General features: G+C 53.6%; 1 protein-coding gene across 4 annotated transcripts in view; it reads right to left on the bottom strand.

Moving 5' to 3' along the window:
* Positions 1–19,792, bottom strand: part of NINL (ninein like) — a 71,956-nt gene that overhangs the window by 11,938 nt on the left and 40,226 nt on the right. For all 4 annotated transcript variants that reach the window (XM_074989191.1, XM_074989192.1, XM_074989193.1 and 1 more), the window contains 5 exons: positions 18,858–18,968; positions 17,852–17,941; positions 13,225–13,354; positions 10,268–10,333; positions 8,996–9,105 (listed from right to left, as the gene is read on the bottom strand). In XM_074989191.1, coding sequence (XP_074845292.1) covers positions 8,996–9,105; positions 10,268–10,333; positions 13,225–13,354; positions 17,852–17,941; positions 18,858–18,968 — 507 coding nt within the window. The remainder of the gene's footprint in view (positions 1–8,995; positions 9,106–10,267; positions 10,334–13,224; positions 13,355–17,851; positions 17,942–18,857; positions 18,969–19,792) is intronic.

Here is a 19,792-nt window from a genome sequence, read left to right as displayed (position 1 = left end):
GGGGCCCCTGGACGATAGAGATATGAAAGGAGCAATCAAGGAAGATAATGCCATTGCAGACAAACAATGATTTTTTTGCTTCAGTCTTCACGGCTGAGGATGTTACAGAGGTTCCCAAATCTGAGCCGGCCTTTGTAGGTGACAAATCTGAGGAACTGTCCCAGATTGAAGTGTCAGTAGAAGAGGTTTTGGAACTAATTGATAAGCTAAACAGTAACAAGTCTCCAGGACCAGATGGCATTCACCCAAGGGTTCTGAAAGAACTCAAATGTGAAATTGCAGAGCTATTAATGGTGGTTTGTAACCTATCCTTTAAATCAGCTTCGGTACCCAATGACTGGAAGACAGCTAATATAACGCCAATATTTAAAAAGGGCTCTAGATGAGACCCTGGCAACTACAGACCAGTAAATCTAACGTCAGTACCAGGCAAATTAGTAGAAACAATAGTAAAGAATAAAATTGTCAGACACATAGAAGAACATGATTTGTTGGGAAAAAGTCAGCATGGTTTCTGTAGAGGGAAGTCATGTCTTACTAATCTATTAGAATTCTTTGAAGGGGTTAACAAACATGCAGACAGGGGGATCCAGTGGACATAATATACTTAGATTTCCAGAAAGCCTTTGACAAGGTTCCTCACCAAAGGCTCTTATGTAAATTAGGTGGTCATGGCATAGGAGGAAAGATCCTTTCATGGATCGGAAACTGGTTAAAAGACAGGAAACAAAGGGTTGGAATAAATGGTAAATTTTCACAATGGACAGGGGGTAACTAGTGGTGTTCCCCAAGGGTCAGTCCTGGGACCAATCCTGTTCAACTTGTTCATCAATGAGCTAGAGAAAGGGGTAAGCAGTGAGGTGGCAACGTTTGCAGATGATACCAAGTTGTTCAGGATAGTCAAAACCAAAGTAGATTGTGAAGAACTACAAAAAGATCTCAGCAAACTGAGTGATTGGGCAGCAAAATAGCAAATGAAATTTAATGTGGATAAGTGTAAGGTAATGCACATTGGGAAAAATAAAGAGAAGTTACTCACCATAGTAACGGTGGTTCTTCGAGATGTGTCCACGTGGGTGCTCCACGTTAGGTGTCAGCCGCAGGTCGGATCTTCCAAGCAGTTTCTGCCGGACCGCGCATGCGCCAGTGCGTGCTGCTCCCTTGCGCGCTCCTGGCCATGTGTGCGATCCGGTCCCTGCCAGTTCCTTGACCAACTGCCTCGGATGATCCTGCAAAACACTACACAGAGATCCGAAGTGGGGAGGATGGGCGGGTGGTGGAGCACCCACGGGGACACATCTCGAAGAACCACCGTTACTACGGTGAGTAACTTCTCTTTCTTCTTCGAGTGTCCCCGTGGGTGCTCCACGTTAGGTGACTACCCAGCAGTAACCCAAAATAGGAGGTGGGTAATCAGATCATGTGCAGCTTGTCGTCGAGAGCTGGGTATCCTCTTGGAATACCCTGTGAAGGGCGTAGTGCTTGGCGAAGGTGTCATAGGATGAACAGGTCGCCGCTCTGCAAATGTCTTTTAGCGCAATGCCCTTGAAAAAGGCTATTGATGCAGCCACCACCCTAGTGGAATGAGCCCTGGGCGTGGCCAGTAAAGGAATCTTTTTGAGTTCGTAGCACATTTTTATGCAGGATACGATGTGCTTCGAGATTCTCTGCGAAGAGAGACCTTCTCCTTTTGATTTGGGAGCGAGAGAGACTAGGAGTCTATCCATTTTCCGGAAGGACTTGGTCCTGTCTATATAGAAGGCTAGCGCCCTCCTCACGTCCAGGAGGTGTAGGCGCGCCTCTTTGTTAGAGTTATGAGGCTTTGGATAAAACGAGGGTAAAACAATAGGTTCGTTAATATGAAACTCAGAAGAAACTTTAGGAACAAAGGCTGGATGCAGCCGTATGGTTACCGCCTCCTTGGAAAAAACAGTGCAGGGTGGCGTTGCCATAACTGCCGCAAGCTCGCTCACCCTGCGAGCTGACGTGATTGCGAGAAGGAAGGTCATCTTTATCGTAAGGAGGCGGAGGGAAACCGTGGCCAAAGGCTCGAACGGTGCTCCCGTTAGCGCATTAAGCACCAGGTCCAAGTTCCACGAAGGTGGAAGCGGTCTCCGAGGGGGGTATAGGTTTACCAACCCTTTGAGGAACCTGGTAACCATGGGATGGGCGAACACCGTGTGCCCTTCCTCTTCGTGTCTGAACGCTGAAATAGCGGCAAGGTGGACCTTTAACGAGGATAGTGAGAGTCCTCCTCTCTTGAGGTCCAGTAAATACTCTAATATTACAGATATAGGCACTGAAAGGGGGGCTAACTGTTTGGTAGAACACCATGCCGTGAAGCGAGTCCATTTCTGCTTGTAGGTCTTCCTGGTGGAAGTCCTCCTGCTACTTTCTAGGACTTGTTGCACTTCCTCCGTACATGTGCTCTCTAGGGAGCTGAGCCATGGATTAACCACGCTTGTAGTCGCAGGCCCTGGGGGTGCAGATGCACTATGGACCCCGGGCTTGCGTGAGCAGATCCGGCGCCACCGGGAGGGGCATCGGTGGACGGTCCGACATACGCAGAAGTAGGGGGAACCATTGCTGTCGATCCCACGTTGGGACTATTAGGATCATTCGGGCTCCTTCCCTCCTGGCTTTCTACAAGACTTTGTGGATCAGCACTGTGGGAAGAAAAGCGTAAAGCAGGGGGCCCCTCCAGGAGATCGCGAATGCATCCCCCAGGGACCCCCGTCCCCGTCCTGCCCTGGAGCAGAATCGTGGGCACTTCTTGTTGTGTTGAGTGGCAAACAGGTCTATCTGGGGAAAGCCCCATGCGTGAAAAATCGGTCGTAGCAGATCGGGACGGATCTGCCACTCGTGCGTGAGTGCGAAACGCCTGCTCAGCTGGTCGGCCTTCACATTGTGAGCGCCTGGTAAGTACGAGGCTTTCAAGGTTATATTGTTGGCGATGCACCAGTTCCACAACCGGACCGCTTCCGCACATAAGGCACGGGACCGAGCTCCTCCTTGCCGATTTATCTAAAACATGGTGGAGGTATTGTCTGTACTGGTCCCGACTACTTTGCCTTCTATATGGTCTCGAAAGTGTCTGCAGGCGTTGAACACTGCTCTGAGCTCCAGTATATTTATGTGCAGTGACTGTTCCGTGGAGGACCACAGTCCTTGCGTCACCTCTTCGCCCATGTGTGCTCCCCACCCTATGAGGGAGGCATCTGTAGTAAGAAAAACCGATACTTGTGGCTGGTGGAAGGGTACCCCTGTTAGCAAGTTCTTGGGGTTTACCCACCATTGCAGGAATTTGCGCACATCTGTCGTGGGCGACACCACCCTGTGAACGGTGTGTGCTGCCGGTTTGTATACGCTCGCCAGCCAGTGCTGCATGCTGCGCATGTGTAACCTGGCGTTCTGTACTACGAACGTCGCTGCTGCCATGTGGCCCAGCAGCTGTAAGCACATCAGAACCGGCACCGTAGGGCTGAAGGTGATGACTTGCACGAGGGAGCCGATGGCCCGAAAGCGAGTCTCTGGTAGATACACTCTTGCTGTAATAGAATTTATGCGTGCCCCTATGAACTCTATGTCCTGTGTGGGGTCTATCTTTGATTTTTGCCAGATTGATAACCAGGCCGAGCGAAGAGAACGTGCCTGCTGTGACGCGTATCATGCATAGTACCTCCTCCTTCGAGGCCCCTTTGAGTAGGCAGTCGTCCAGATACGGGAATATAAATACCCCCTGTCTGTGCAGGTAGGCTGACACCACTGCCAAGGCCTTGGTGAAGACTATGGGGGCCGAGGAGAGGCCAAACGGTAGGACCTTGTATTGAAAATGTTCTTTGCCTACCATGAACCGGAGGAATCGTCGGTGAGCCGGATGGATAGTTATGTGAAAATACGCGTCTTGTAAGTCGAGGGCTGCGAACCAATCTCCATCGTCCAGTGCCGTAAGGATGGAGGCGATTGTGATCATCCGAAAGCGTTGCTTGCGCAGGTACTGGTTGAGGCCTCGAAGATCTAAGATGGGCCTCCAGCCTCCTGTCTTTTTCTCCGTGAGGAAGTATCTGGAGTAGAACCCTTTCCCTCGGAGTTGCTCCAGCACTCTTTCCACTGCCCCTATGAGCATGAGATGGTCTACCTCCTGCTTGAGTCTCGCTTCGTGGGAGGCATCCTGCAGGTGGGGCCTGGGTGGAGGTCGTGGCGGTGGGAGCGACTGGAAGGGGATCGCGTAACCCGTGGCTATGATCTCCAGCACCCATTTGTCTGTGGTGATCCTTTGCCACTGGTCGTAGAATGGTCGGAGGCGATGGTGGAATAACAGCTTCGGATGACACTGTGCGATGGTAGTGATGGCGCAGCCCTGGATCTGTGTGTCAAACTTGTGGCCTTTGGCCCTGCCCCGAGGACGCACGGCTCTGTTGGGAACGTCGCCTGGGAGTTCTATATTGTTGATGCTGTTGATGTCGCCCGTGCTCGTAACCCCTGTGGTACTGGGGACGCTGTGGCTGATACTGATACCGCCTTTGCTGAGGGTAGTACTTTTTCTTTCTGTATGGAGGGGTGTAGATCCCCAAGGTCCTAAGAGTGGCTCTTGAATCTTTACTGGAATGAAGGACCGAGTCAGTTGATTCAGCAAACAGCTTCTGCGCGTCGAAGGGGAGATCGACGATCTTCGCCTGCAGATCCCTCGGTACACCCGATGTTTGGAGCCAGGACTCCCTTCGCATCACCACTGCCGTAGCTGTGGAGCGCGCTGCTCTGTCCGCAACATCCAGGGCGATCTGAACTCCCGTCCTCGAGGCCGCGTAGCCTTCTTGCACGATAGCCTTGAGCACCGGCTTCTTGTCCTCTGGAAGCGAGTCCATGAGGGAGGTTAACCTAGAGTAGTTGTCAAAATTGTGGTTCGCTAGATGCGCTGCGTAATTCGCCATTCTCAACAGTCGAGTGGAAGAGGAGTAGACCTTTCTGCCGAACAGCTCTAGCTTCTTGGCATCTTTGTCCGTTCCCCCTGTTTTGAACTGAGACGTTTTTGATCTCTGTTGAGATGATTCTACCACCAGAGAATCTGGTTGCGGGTGGCTGAATAGGAACTCCATGCCCTTCGCCGGCACGAAGTATTTCTTGTCCGCTCTCTTGTGGACAGGTGGAATAGTCGCAGGGGTCTGCCATATCGTGGTGGAGGACTCCAAGATTGCTTCGTCAAGCGGTATGGCTATTTTAGAGGAGGCCGGAGGTCTCAGATTTTTAAGGAGCTTACGGTGCTTCTCTTGCACCTCTGCTGTCTGGATGCCTTGCGTGAAGGCCACCCTCTTAAACAGCTCTTGGAACTGTTTGAGATTGTCCGGAGGATGGACGTCCCCTGGGGCCGTAGCCTCATCCGGGGAGGACAGCGAGGAACCGCTAGGGTACGCCTCTCTGGACCCCTCCGGGTCCTGTTGACGGTGGTACATCCCCTCGCTAGAAACCTGCGAGGGAAAATCCCGGGGTTCCAGAACCAACTCCCCCTGAGATATCTGAGTCTCTGTCCCCGTTCGCGATTGCCCTCGGGGATACGGGACCGTCTGTGGGGATCTGTCCCTGGTATATGCCTATGGTGTCTATGCCCCGCATGACAGGGGCGACCATGGCAACACGGGCACTGCTCCTGGGATGGTGACCTGGACCACTCCCTTGGTGCAGACCCCCTACGTCTGGGGGAGCGAGATCTTCTGGAGACCGGGGACGCTGGAGAGACCGGTTTGTGATAGTACTCAAGTGGCTCGAAGCCCAAGAAGGGCGAAGGTGGTCCAAGCCATGGGGAGGCTGGCTGTGGAAATGGAGATGGGGGCTCCGGATAAGCTAGGGGTGACCCCTGCCTTCTCGTTGGAGTCCGCAGCACGAGCGGAGGCGTCAGAGAAAACAGCTCTGCAGCCCTGTCTGGAGAGGGACTGCGGTGCCGTGTTTTCTGTGCTGCCTTTCCCCTCCCCTGTGGGGGTGGCTCCGCCCCCTGACGCGTCAGGGATCTCGGCCCCGTAGTCTGCACCGCGCTCGGCACGCTCCTCAGCGGTGCCGTGCGGGCAGTCTCCCCCGGTGCCTGCAGGTTGAGTGCCTGCGCGCTCTGCGCTGCCGGTTCCCCGGGGGTTGGTGCAGCTGTTTGCGGTGCCGCCAGTTCCGGCGCTTGCTTGGCCGCCGCCCTGCCTGCGTTGCGGGGCGGCTGTTTGATCATCAGAGGCTGAACCTCCGCCACATTCGTCTCCACGCCGCTGCCGATCAGCTGGTGCTGCGGCTGGGGGCTGTGCGCTCCACCCGTCCCGCTCGCTGTTGCTGCCGGCAGGGATCGGGTTGGGGAGATTTTCCTCCGTTTTTGCGCTGATGGGGTTAGGGACACGGCTTTCCTTTTATGGGCCCCGGAGGGTCCCTCCTGCTGCGGCCGCTCCGGCACGTCTGGCTGAAGGGCCTTGTCGAACAGCAGCATTTTCAGTCGCATTTCCCTGTCCTTCCTTGCTCTGGCTGTTAACTTGGCGCAGAAGGAACATTTCTGAGTGACATGGGATTCCCCCAAGCACCTTATACACTGACTGTGCCCATCAGACGCTGGCATTGCCTCGCGGCACGACTCGCTTCTTGAATCCTGAAGAGGACATTGTGGTGAGTCTTTGAGTTGTTAATAGGGTACTTAGCACCTTCTCTGTGCTTGTTGCCCTCTCGGATAAAGCCTGCCGCGGCAGGAGGGCTAATGGCCCTAGGCTCCTGGCCTCCGGTGCTCCGCTTGTTGCTAGGATTGGAAGCTGTGAATTCCTTTCCTTTCTTTGTTTTTTGTTTTTTTTTGTTGAAAACAACAACCGACTAACTTAATCTAAGACTGAAGAAACTTTAAAACAATTAAAAACATTAAATACGCTAACTCTGGCCGTAGCCTGAGCGGATTCCGTCTGCAGCCGATGGCTGTTAAAGAGGAACTGGCGGGGACCGGATCGCGCATGTGGCCTGGAGTGCGCAAGGGAGCGGTGTGCACTGGCGCATGCGCGGTCTGGCAGAAACTGTTTGGAAGATCCGACCTGCAGCGCTGGGGCGAGCCCAACACCTAACGTGGAGCACCCATGGGGACACTTGAACAAGAACCCCAATTATACATACAATGTGATGCGGGCAAATTCAGATACAACAGATCAGGAAAGGGATCTTGGAATTTTTTTGTGGGCGTCCTTCAGTCTGCATAGACTATGGATCGCACCCTTTATAGTTTCAATTGAGGACTTCATTTACAGCGTCTACTGTGACTATGAAGACCCACACGAGAGTGACAGTCCTTGCTGCATCTCTTGCAGATGTGCTGGGTGTCTGGCAAGTCCTTAGTGTGCTTTCTGTGCGCTCGCTTCTCCTCTGCTAGCTGTCTGATCCTCACCTCGCCCTTCTGAAGGCCCTTGTGTAACCCCTGCCTCCATCTGCCGCGGTCATCTGCTAGTTCTTCCCAGTTGTCCAGCTCGATGTCTACCTCTCTGAGGTCTCTCTTGCAGACATCTTTGTAGCGCAACTGGGGGTGTCAGGGAGGTCTTTTGCCAGAGGCTAACTCACCATACAGGATGTCTTTTGGAATCCTTCCATCATTCATCCTGTGGACATGGCCAAGCCAGCAGAGCCGACGCTGCCTGAGGAGGGTGTGCATGGTTGGGATTCCAGCTTGCTCGAGGACGGCGATCTTGGAATTATAGTTGAGAGTTTTCTGAAAACATCCACGCAGTGTGCAGCGGCAGTCAGTAAAGCAAATAGGATGTTAGGAATTATTAAAAAAGGGATAGAGAATAAGACAAAGAATATCATACTTCCCCTATATAAAACTATGGTACGCCCACATCTTGAGCACTGTGTGCAGATGTGGTCTCCTCACCTCAAAAAAGATATACTGGCATTAGAAAAAGATCAGAAAAGGGCAACTAAAATGATTAAGGGTTTGGAAAGGGTCCCATATGAGGAGAGGCTAGAGAGACTGGGACTTTTCAGTCTAGATAAGAGGAGATTGAGGGGCGATATGATAGAGGTATATAAAATCATGAATGGTGTGGAGAAAGTGAACACAGAAGAGTTTTTACTTGTTCCCATAATATAAGAACTAGAGGACACCAAATGAAATTAATGGGTAGTAGGTTCAAAACTAATAAAAGAAAATTTTTCTTCACACAGCGCACAGTCAACCTGTGGAACTCCTTGCCAGAGGAGGATGTGAAGGCCAGGACTCTAACAGAGTTTAAAAAAGAGCTTGATAAATTTTTGGAGGTTAGGTCCATAAATGGCTATTAGCCAAGGGTAAAGTATGGTGCCCCTAGCCTTTAGTCAGAGGCTGGAGACAGATGGCAGGAGACAAATCGCTTGATCATTGTCTTCGGTTCACCTCCTCTGGGGCACCTGGCACTGGCCACTGTCGGCAGACAGGATACTGGGCTGCATGGACCTTTGGTCTGACCCAGTATGGCCATTCTTATGTCTGCATGAGCTACCTCTGGGCTGGCTGGCACAGAGCAGAACCCTTTACAAGCCTTTCCTGCACCACACAACCTCTGTGGTTTCAACACCTGCCACTAGCTGTAATGTCCATGAGGTGTGCAGCCCTCCCTCTGTACCCCGGGATGCGTGTGTGAAGGTAAGTGGACTGCTCCCTGGTGCCAGCACAAACAGACAGCACCCCAAGAAAACCCTCCTTGGTCAGATCCCAGAGGACAAGCAGAGATGCAGCACCACATGGCCAGATGAAGCCCCATCTTTCTGGCCCCACCTTCCTATCTCAGGAACCTCAGGGAGCAACAAGACTGACGCTGCATTCCCCAGTCCCACCCTTAACTGCACACAAACTGGGAGCTTCATTCCCCCGGGACAGTCATGGGCCAGGAGAACCCAGCCCTGGGGGTCTGGACTTCCCTTCCTTGAAGAGCACTGAGACACCGGAATGCTCCCTTAGGCAGGGAATAACCAGATGGCTCTGCCACAGTGTCTAAGTTCCCCGGGCCCCTGCCCCCATCACCTTGGTTTCCAGCTGTATTTTCAAGTCATGAAGTTGCTCTTTCAGCTGCTCTAGCAGGAGCTCAGTTTCTATACTCGCAGCACAGATACCTGCTTCTAAGCAAAGGATGCCTGAAAAGAAAACAGCTTTTGAAATGGTCCTGCAAGCACAGAACTGAAGATAATTCTGCCCCCTCCTGTTACGATGGCAACCCGAGCCCCACCCGCATAGCTGAACAAAAGGCACTTGTGTGTGATGAGCAAAGAGAGGCACCAGGTCAGGAATCACCCGCAGAGCGTCACCACAAAATGTGTTTAGTCACCTGTGTACAATGAGACATTTACCAGTGCAACCCAATTAATGTGTAGATGCTAAATCCTTTTCATAGCTTAACCGCCTTAGAGCAGACCAAGCAACTCTGTCCTGTTAACATTCAGATCAAAGCCGTGAGACACAGCAGGAACTCAGTGGTGCTATCTAGATTGTCTTCAGCTTCGGTCTATTATGACGAACACGCAGCAGTTCCCTCTGGTCTATCAGCACACCGAGATTACCTGCCTACATGCCGGCAACAGAATGCTCACTTTGGCGGGATGGGAGGGAGCTCAGTGGGTGCTCAGCAAAGACGACTCTTCAGTCACGTGCAATGCCCCAAAGAACAAGACACACACGTCCCAGCTGGGAACGGAGGCAGCTTGGGAGAGCCCCGCTCTTCATGTCCCGTCCCACCAGGGGCTGCCACAGGACAATGGACTCACCTGCACCACCATCAGTGGTGGGCAAAGAGAGGGTGGGGTGGCAGGGTCAGCCAGTACAATCTGTCCCTGTGAGACCCACCTACCTGCCTGGGGGATGATAGACGAGTAGCAGCCCAGCAGCTCCAGATCAGAGAAACCTCCTGCAGAAGTAGCGTGCCAAGAACTGCCCAGCTGTGCCACAGGAGCAGCAGCCAAAGGCCAGTGAGGACACAGGGATGCTGTCAAACCACTAGTCATCACTCAGACAGTGGGGGAGTTAGCACATAAATGGGAGCTTGCACGTCCTCCCCAACCCCCCCGGCCCAGTCTTTTGCAAGGAGAGGCAAGACTGAATCCCTAGCAATGGGCTCCAAACACCCAGCCCCAAACACAAGCCCAGGGAAGGCCAAAGGTCTCACTGAAGGACACACAGAGTTCCAGACGGAGCAGGGACATGCAGAAACGTGGCACCACTTCAGGCACTTGCCATGGAAACATGACTCACGATCACTGCCCACCGCCCCCGGCACATGCAGCGGCTGACTGCTCTCCTCACCTTTCTTGCCTGCAGCAGGCAGCTGCTGGCTCACCAAAAGGGGCTGATCTCTTCCCAGGGTCTCGTCTGAAACACAAGGAGCAGAAAGGGCAGAGTTAGGGATGTCGGATGATTCAGTGCAGCAAACGGTAGCCAAACAAGCGGTGTCTGCACACGGCCCCAGAGCAGAGGTGTCCGACATCCAGCCCACTTGGCATCAGGCGGAATCCAAGCTGTCAATAACAGAGGTCCGTAGCTTGCTAAGATGACGCTCCAGATGCAACCCAGGCGGATGGACACCATGGCCATGACGTGTGATCTCCTCACCTCCCTAGTACCTGTCAGTTCTAAAGGCCATCAGTGACATGTAAACATCAGCATCAGCACCTTAACTGCTCCTGGTCTTAGCGGATGGATGTGACAGTCTGTACCCCCCAGTTCATCCCTTTTCCAGGCTGTGATACTTTCTGTTCAAACTACACCCTCTGAGGTGTCATCGGAAAACACAGGATTTGCTGACTGTTATTGTCCTGGTAAAACAGGGTCTGTGATGTTCCTACTGTCTGATGTTCTTAAGAGATGCTCCAAATCTGGGGAAACCACCCAGCCCACTTCCTCAGAGACAAAAGACAAACCGAGGCCTGACCCAGGTGTTAATGAAATCAAGGGAACTATTTCCAAGTTAGGTGGCCATTCTTTGGTTGGAAAAAAGGGTGAGCGAGGAATCACATCTTGGAAAAGACACAGCTAGAGGGCCCCATCCCCTGAGACTTCCAGTCTCCTGAGCTCAGCTGGAGATGGCCCGCAGAGAGAGCAAGGTGTAAAGAATGGAGAACCAACACCCCAAACACCTCTTCCTCCACCTCTGCTCAGAGCATCAGCAGCACCTGCAGGACAAAAAGCAACAGTAGTCTGGGGAGGTATCCGGGAAAAAAGAGAATTCAGCCAGCAGTACGCTAGAACAGTGGCAGGAGAGACTTGCTTTGAGTTCACTTAGCCCATTGAGATGGGTGTTAGTTTGTATTTTACCTTTTATTTTTTGTAACCAGTTCTGACTTTATACTGCACTAGTTGTAATCACTTAAAATCTACCGTCCTGTAGTCAGTAAATGTCTTATTTATTTTTATGTAGACCATTGAGTTTGTACTGAAGTGTCAGAGAAGCTCCATTTGGGATAACACAAACTGTGCATATCATGTTCTATTAAAAAATGACAGACTCTCTCTGAGCTTGCATTGTTCTGCCAAGACCTAGACAGTGCAAGAGGCACGTTTCTTGGGGAAAGCTGGCCTGGTAGTTTGCTGGCGTCGCCCTGTACTGTAAATCATGAGTGGCCGGCCGCGGCACTCGCTTAACTCGGCTGAGAGCAATTGCTCATACCGCAGGCCGCGACCACTGGCCAGACGTGGTGGCTCTCACAATGCAGCAGGCATCCCAGACTGCAGAGTGGAGGGGACAAAGCTGTTTCACCTGTACGCTGGGTAATGTTACAATGGGATGGGCAGGCACAGAAACCAGGAAGGAGAGGGACAGACACAGAAAATAGAGGAACACAATCAAAGGGCAGGGACAGCCAGGGCCTGAAGTGAGGATCTCTTCCCTCTGGCTGACCCTGGGCCTGACATTCTGGTACCAGCCAGCTCTGCCACCACAGAATGCTCCAGGTACTCCACAAGGGCCACCTGTGCCACTGACTCTAGGTGCAGAGCCCAGTGACATGGGAGTCCTGCTATGGCCCAGCCTTGTAGCCCGGCCCATGGACCATACTTGGAATTTGCTCCCTCCACAGAACAGGTCTGACCCTCTGCTCTCAGCTCACAAGAGACCCCATCAGGGCTTCCTAACACTCTGCTATCGGCACCTGCTCCACATGGCGCTTCATCCTGGAGATCAGCCTCTGGGTCACCCCCGGCCCAGGTGTGGCAGCTCTGAACACTGGGAACAAAGTAAAAGAACAGCAGCGTATCTGCTTTCGCTAACACACACAGGGGTTAGCTGAATCCCCTCAACTCTGAAACTAACAAGCCCTAGAGCTGCCCTCCTGGCCACGAGGTCCAGCAGACAGGAACTAACTCAAAGAGGCCTCGAGGTGCTGGCCAAACACTTGCGTCCAAATGCTCCCCTGAACTCTCTCCCTGTGTCCAGCCCCTCCTGGCAGGATTCCCCCACTTACCTTGTGGTCTTAGGCCTTTGAGTAACACTGGTTTGGTGTGGGAGGGGGTGACCAGAGTGCTTATGTTTAACAAGCTTTGGAAGGGATTTTAATCCAATCTGCCAAACACTGTGCAGCAAAAACCTCAGCATACAACCCTGCCCAGAACTGCCCCTCTCCCACTGCATGACCAGCTGTGTCTGCACGACCAGCTGAGGGCGTGACTGCCCTCGCTCACACATCCCTGAGCCAGCATCAATCACTTCAGCTCACTGTGCTACCACGCATCCAGACCACCTTCCACTCCCGGACCTAAAGCAGCATTAGTTCAGCTGGCTCGGGTGCATCTACTCAATCCCTGCCATCACACCCTGCAATTGCAGGACAGATGCACCCCCGGCAAGCCATGTGCCTGACTCTGCAGAGGCCACAGGTCTCTGTGCAGAATGTGTGCAGAGACGCCCCAGGAGCCTGGGTCATGCTCTTGCAGAGTCAGCAGTACGGAGAGGAGGTTTCCAAAGCCAACGGAGGGATTGAGCCACACGATTCCCAGTGATTTCTCCCGGTCAGCGTTGTAAGCCTCATGGTAGGTCTCCGCTCCCCTGGCCTCAGCTTGGTCTAGTGAGCGTGTTGTAGCTTACGATACCCAGCCGTACAGAAAGAAAACAAGGATTTCATATGCCACGTGTGCCGCGAGATCCACATGCAACACACTGAGCTCAGGGGCAATTTCAGGCATAACTAATCGCCACCGACGATTCACTGGGTCAGCAGAGTTTAGACAGGACCATGCCTCGCCCCCTCCCTGCAATCCCGCCATTTTACCAGGTGGCAGTCTTCCTCCCAGCTTATTCGCCTTCGTCATATGCCAGGCCCGGCGGTATTGGCTCTGCTGCAGCTGGGAATGCAGCTTTTCCAGCTCTGCCTGCAGTTCATCATTCTTATCCCGTAACTCCTACAAGGGACACAGCAGATGTCACTTAAACCTAGCCCAGCCGAGCCGTAGCACTGCTCCAAAGTTACCCACTGCCCACAGCTAAAAGGGGGTAAACTGTGGGTGCCCCCCTCCCCTCCCCTCCCCTCCTCACCCGTGAGCCCTGGGTCAGCAGGCCTGGGGCAAGATGTGTGTGAACACAGCTGTTCATCATGTCAGTAACTGATCTCTGTAATATGGCAACTCATGTTTGGAGCCCTTATTATCTGTCTATCGGGCAGGAGATAGCCCATCCAGGTGCAGGATTCTTGTACCCAGTTCCAAGCTCACACAAGCACATGCAGCACCAGTGTGGACGCTGCAATGGGTGTTTCGCATTGTCTCCGCTCCCACCAGAACTATGACAACTCCAGAGGTGTTGCCTGAGCTGAGACGGCTCCAGCTAACTCTGCAGTGAAGACAAAGCCCCTCTCCTGTTGCAGTGCAGGGAAGTCCCACTGAGAACAACTCGCGTAGTGAAAAGACTGCAGGAAAACAGGCTGTGGAAGTGGAGCTGCGTCCGTGATGGAGAGGCCGGTCACAGCTCGTGCGTAAGGCACGCCCGTCCCCATCTTCTCTGGAGTGCAATATTTGCAGTCTAGCAAGTCAACCGCCTCTGCTTACAGTACTGGAAGTTTAATTCCGAGCCCCGACCTGCATCAGTCAGACTCCAAGGCCCAGCTTCCCCGGTGGCGCTGATCAGTGAGTTGGCCTCTCCATTAGTTTCCTCTCCCCCCGCTGCTGTGTCAGCTGCCAACTTCAACTTCCGCGGAGCTCCGTGGCTCAGTCTCACGCTAAAACCTCCGCCAGCAGAGCTGCACTGGCCCCGGTGCGAAGAACCCAGAGGGACGGCTGTTCTCACAAACGGCCACAGCGCGAGCGCGCGTTGGTCGGGAGAGCCAGAGTCACCCGGGGGAGGGGGATCGCGATACCCAAAGGAAAACTCCCTCAGTTGGCACACAGCTCGCCTACGGGGGCTGGGCTGGCACTGGTTCTGCTGCAGACACGACCTGGCTCGGTTACACCCTTCCAGCCCCGTTTTCATGGCATGAGGCTGTCAAGCACCAAGCACATGAAACGCACCCTGGGGTGAACACAAGGCTTCGACTTTTGTACCATGAGCGGGATGACCCCCGGCAAGCGTGCAGCTGCAGGAGCGAGCACATGGGCAGTGCACGCAGCGGCAATCGACACGCCACTCCTGGTTACCAAGGCCTGAGGCCCACACGCCCTCCTCTGCTCCACCAGGTGCCAAACCTGGACCCCGGCTGGCCACGTGTCCCACCCGAGCAGCTCAGCCTGTGCGGTTCCAGGGCCTGCCCCTCTGCCCTTGACTGAGGAGTCACCTCAACCAGGGCCTAATCCTGCGCCATTAATGTCAGCAGGAAAGCTCCCAGGTACAGGGACAGGATTGGGCCCGTAGATTTGGGGGCAGAGTGCTTTGCACAACGCCCCCCAGCACCGAGCCGACGAGCGACCAGTCTCCGCGTTAAACACAGCAGCAGGCAAAGCTGAGACATGTCAAGCTCTTTGCTCCAGCGACACTTGTACAGGGACCAGGCGACCCCAAAGGTGGTACACGCGATGAGCTCACGCTGTAATAATGGCTCCCAGGGCTCTCAAAGCACACACAGGACAGAGCAGCGACCTCTTCTCCCTGGGTCACACAGCCAGTCAGGGACAGACGTGCAAACCTGACTCCAAGCCAGACCCCTAACCACTAGTCAGCGCTGCTTCATCTTGAAAGCGCTCAGCGCCAAACGTGCTCCAAACAAGGCCAAAACCGCAGGTAGCATTAAATGAGGTCTAGGCACACCAAGCAACACCAGGCCCGCACAGCAGCCGCCGCAGAGCTATGCTGGCACCGTGCTGCTCCGTGGAAACATGGCAGCAAAACTCCTCCAAGAGCTGTGTCTAGGGGAAGACCCCACAGGAGCAGGCCAGAGCCCAGGAGCAGCTGGCAACTGCACCGGCCCAATCCTGGGGAGTGGCAGGAAGAAATGACAGACGGACTCAGCTACACACTCTGAAGGGGTCTGATTCACTGCAATAACTACAGGAGCTGGCTGACATGAGGAAAATTAGGACCCACAATTCAGCGCCAGTGAAAGCACCAGCGTAGACAGGGCTCTTGTGTTTTCACTGCCTTGACTGCAACGTTGTCCAGAAGTAGGGTTAAACAACAGAGCCAGCAACGTGTCTGAGGTCTGTCTACACTTCAGCCTCCACCGCTGATCTCGCCCACCAGTGGAGCGGCGTGGGGTGAATTAAACACGTTCACCTTTGGCTCGATAGGGATGGAAGTAAGCACCTTAGCTTTCAGCAGAGCATGCCAAGGGCTTTTGCTGACTGGTGCTTTGGGCTAGTTGGTGATACCAAGTTGTGTAGACAACACTTTGTGAAGAGGAGCTTGGAGAAACTGCCAAAGCTGCTCCCTCTCACCAACAGAATCTGGTCCAGTACAAGGTGTTACCTCTCCCACCTTGTCTCTCTGATCTGCTGGGACCAGCACCCCAACCAACAGTCAGCATTTTGGGACAGGAAAACTGGTGACAAGTCTACATGAAGGGCAGACATCCAGCATGTTCAAAGCACACACAGAGAAAACCACGTGCCAGTACTGAGTGTCAACACACAAAACGCACAAGGCAGTTTACAAAGGTCAGCTCAGGCAACTGCGAGAACAATGCTTGTGAACACCGCAGGTTTCCGGTCACACCAAGACTGCATGCAGGCAGTGAAAGTCACACAACGAGCATCTGAACGATGCATGCACCAGGCAGGAGCGCTCACCTTCACCCGCTAGCCCCGGGATTGGGGGTTGGGTTTGGTAAGGTTTGGGGAAAGAGGGAACAGAAACAGGAAGAGGTGAGTTGATAACAAACCTTCTAACAGCTCCACAAAGGAGGTGACATTTGATGGTCTGTAAGACCAGCCTCTCAATTTCCCCAGCTGCTGCTCAGTTCACGAATGGGGCTACCTTGTGGCCCCAGAACCAGCCCAGACTAAGTGGCCGGAGACTGAAACCACCTGTTGGAGGGGGGCAGGAAGACACTCCCAGGGGTGCAAAGGGGGCAGGAAGACACTCCCAGGGGTGCAAAGGGGGCAGGAAGTCACTCCCAGGGGTGCAAAGGGATACCAGGGAAGGACCCATGATTCTCCATGGCTCTGCTAGGCTAGGGGACTGCTCCACACACCGGATTTGGAGCTAGGGCCAGCTCTAGACTGAAGGCAGGGGAGAAACAAGCTAAGGCATGAATAGCACCTAGCACCTACCAGCCTCTCTGGACCCCTGACTCTCTGAGCTCAAACTTCACAAAGGAGGTCAGGAGCATCTTCCCCATTGAGGAAGCTGAGGCACAGGCAGGCAAAGTGATGGGCCCAAGATCACCCAGCAGGGCCAACGGCAGACCTGGGAACAGAGCTCAGCTTTCCTGAGCGTCAGCCCAGAACTCTACCCTCTAGAACACAGCGCCTCTACAGCAAGTCCCTTACAACACCCAGCACCCTACGAAGGGGCTGAATGGTGGCAAACACACCAGACGTGTCTCAGTAGAAGTTTTGCTTTGTTTTTTGTAAAGGCTTCAAACAAAGTTACGGTTTCTCGACATATAAACCCGTGCTCCCAGGGTGAGTCTTCCTCGCCTGCTGATCACTGAAGTACCTGAGGAGCTTGCAGTGAGGCAGAGGGAGATTTCAGGCAGCACAGCCCTTCTCTGGAAATCACTGGTGACACTGTGGGAGTCTGACGAGAGCCTGTCCTCGAGATCTTACCCCATTCAGGTTTTGTCAGCTTTAAACTACAGTGAGCTAAAGTAACACTTTGGGAGTTGGTCCCAGCTCTGCCAACTACAGGACGTGCTGGCAGGCCAGGTCACTAGTCTCATCTTTGGTGCTCCCCTGTGGGGCTATGCAGGGCCTCTCCCCTTGCTGGGGCTATGGGTGTGTTCCAACACTCTAGTGACCAGCATGTGCCTGAGGCTGTGGGGGAAGTTTCCAAACACCTTTCAAGGAGGACAGTGTCCGAGTGCCAGAGATTCTCAGTGAGCCGTAGGCTCCTGTGTGCCACCGGCTGTGCTGGAAATGGAGCTTAGATGCTTTGGAAAATACAGTTCCCCCACGTAGATACAGAACTGACCTACAACGGCTTCAGCAGGAAAGCCTGGGAAAGAAGGGGACTGAAAACGTCAGGGTGTGGGCGATGATCCAACACCCCCAGAACAGAGGGGGCTGAAGGACCCACATGCTGAACTGCCACAAAGTTTGGGGCACCTGGCCAGGTTAGTGTGGCAGCCCTGCAAAATGCTCCCCAGACGAGGCAGTGTCTGCTTGTCAGTGCCACCGCTGCCAACCTAGGAACGCTCCGTCACGGCCCCCATCCCTCCCAGGCGTATGGCACACATGGGACGCTTCACCCACCCCAGCAAGGAGCTCCCTGTGATCATAACAACCTTTCTGAGCAGAGCAGCCCCGACGTACCCGGCTCTGCAGCTCGTATTCTCTGATGATCTCTGCAAAGCATTCTTCCTGATGGAGCAGCTCTGTGCCACGTGGATCCACCATGCCCAGCTACAACACAGAGAGTTCCAGAAATGCAGCACCCCACAGGAAGAAGAGGAATTAACACCCCTCTGGTTGTGCTATGGGGCCAAAGTTAAATTCCTAGAAGTTAGGCATCTATGTCACAGTCTGGTGCAAAGTCCTTGAAGTTGATGGAAAGATTCCAAGTAATGTCAGTGGGCTTCAGAGCAAGCCCAGCATGACCCGACTGTTTAGTCCTCTGTCTACCAAGCATGTGGGTCTCGTTTCTGAGCCCTGTGTGCCAGGGAAAGAGAGGTGGGGAAAAAGAAGCTGAGCTCTTTGGGTGTCGGGGGAGCAGGAAATGAGAGAAGAATGAAGTCGGAAAATACCAGAAGTGGCAAAGAACACAACGCAGGGGAAGAAAGGAGGCAGGGGGAGCAAGGGAAGCCGAGACAGACATGGAGGGTGTGAAAGGGAAAGACCTGAGATCGGAAAGGAAACGTAGACCATGGACAGGTCCTGACTCAGGGCACAGCAGCACACTGCAAGGGGTGCGGCAGACATGTTCCCAGTGTCTAATAGGCAGCAGGTCCCTTTTCTGAGCCCTGCCCACTTACTGCATCCATCTCAATGACCGAGAGAAAGGTTAGAGCTCATGTTGTTTTTGTGACCATGTTTTAACAATTCCCATAGGACGGTGTCAGTTCAGCAGAAATTTTCTGGGTTTTGGACACAAACAGAATTTCTTTACAAGTTTTGCATTTGTGAAAATCCCATTTGAAACAAATTTTGAAAGCCAAAAATGTGAGTTTTTCCCTTATGAACGTGAATACTCTGGCGAGTTGGGGGTGGGGGCTCCAGTAAAAGGAAACATTTTCTGCATTTCCCCCATGAAAATGGATATTCCCACCCCACTCTCTCCACAAGCTCTAGAAAAGGTTATTTCTGGGGAAGCGAAAGTTACCTTGTCTCTCACCATGAAGTCCAGCTCCTTCTGCAGCTTTGACACCTGCTTCTCAGACTCTGACAGCTTTTCGACTGCTTCTGCGAGTTCACTCTGCAGCCTCCTGGTTTCCTTCAAGTGGGGGAAGGAGCTTTGTTCCACGCCCAGCATACTGGCGTTTAGCGGAGGCCGAGGGCCCTTATGGGACACCTTCCAGCGACAGCACACCTGAATCCACTGCAGCCCACGTCTCAGGAGAACACAGGCACACGCTGCTCGCGTGACAGTTCCTGCCCAGGTGGCAGCCTGAGGTGGGCTCACTACCACTGCTATGGGGCTACTTACACAGCGCAAGCGCTGCTAAGGGAGTCCCAGCCCCCATGCTCAGCACAGGGGCAGCAGTAGGCACGACCTGAGGCTGATTCTCTTCCTCCTCCCCAGCACAGGCCACACAACACCCCCCACCCCCCAGGGACAGGAGAACTTTTGCCACCTGTGACAGATGCGTCATTAGGCCCAGCATGCTGGCACCCGGAGACCCCCGGTGAGGGTCTGAGCCCTGTTCCATCAGGTATTGCACACACAGGTGAGCGCGCACAGCTGCCAGCTGTAGAGTCTGCAGCAGCATCTGTCTCGGCCCCCACAGGTCAGCCTTGTCTTGATGCAGCAGAGAGGCGCCCCCCGCCCCCGCCCCAAGGGTGAGGGACGGCTGTGGGGAGCACCGAGACTGTACTGAATTTAAAAAAGGGACTTGTGATGGGGTGGACAAATCTCGGTCTAAGGCAGCCTGGGAAAGGGTTACCTGTAAGTACCCGGAATGGATCTGCACAATATGTAAGATCAGCCAATAGGGGGACTCTTAACATCCCAAACTGATCTCAGTGGGTTTCTCTCCCAGGCTTTAAGACAGGGTCGTGGAAGGGCAGAGAGCCAAGCCATGGAGTCCGGAAGCAGTG

This window comes from Carettochelys insculpta, chromosome 3, assembly GCF_033958435.1.
Source record: "Carettochelys insculpta isolate YL-2023 chromosome 3, ASM3395843v1, whole genome shotgun sequence".
In the NCBI taxonomy this organism is placed as follows: Eukaryota; Metazoa; Chordata; order Testudines; family Carettochelyidae; genus Carettochelys; species Carettochelys insculpta.
This window is presented reverse-complemented; position numbering and strand designations above follow the sequence as displayed.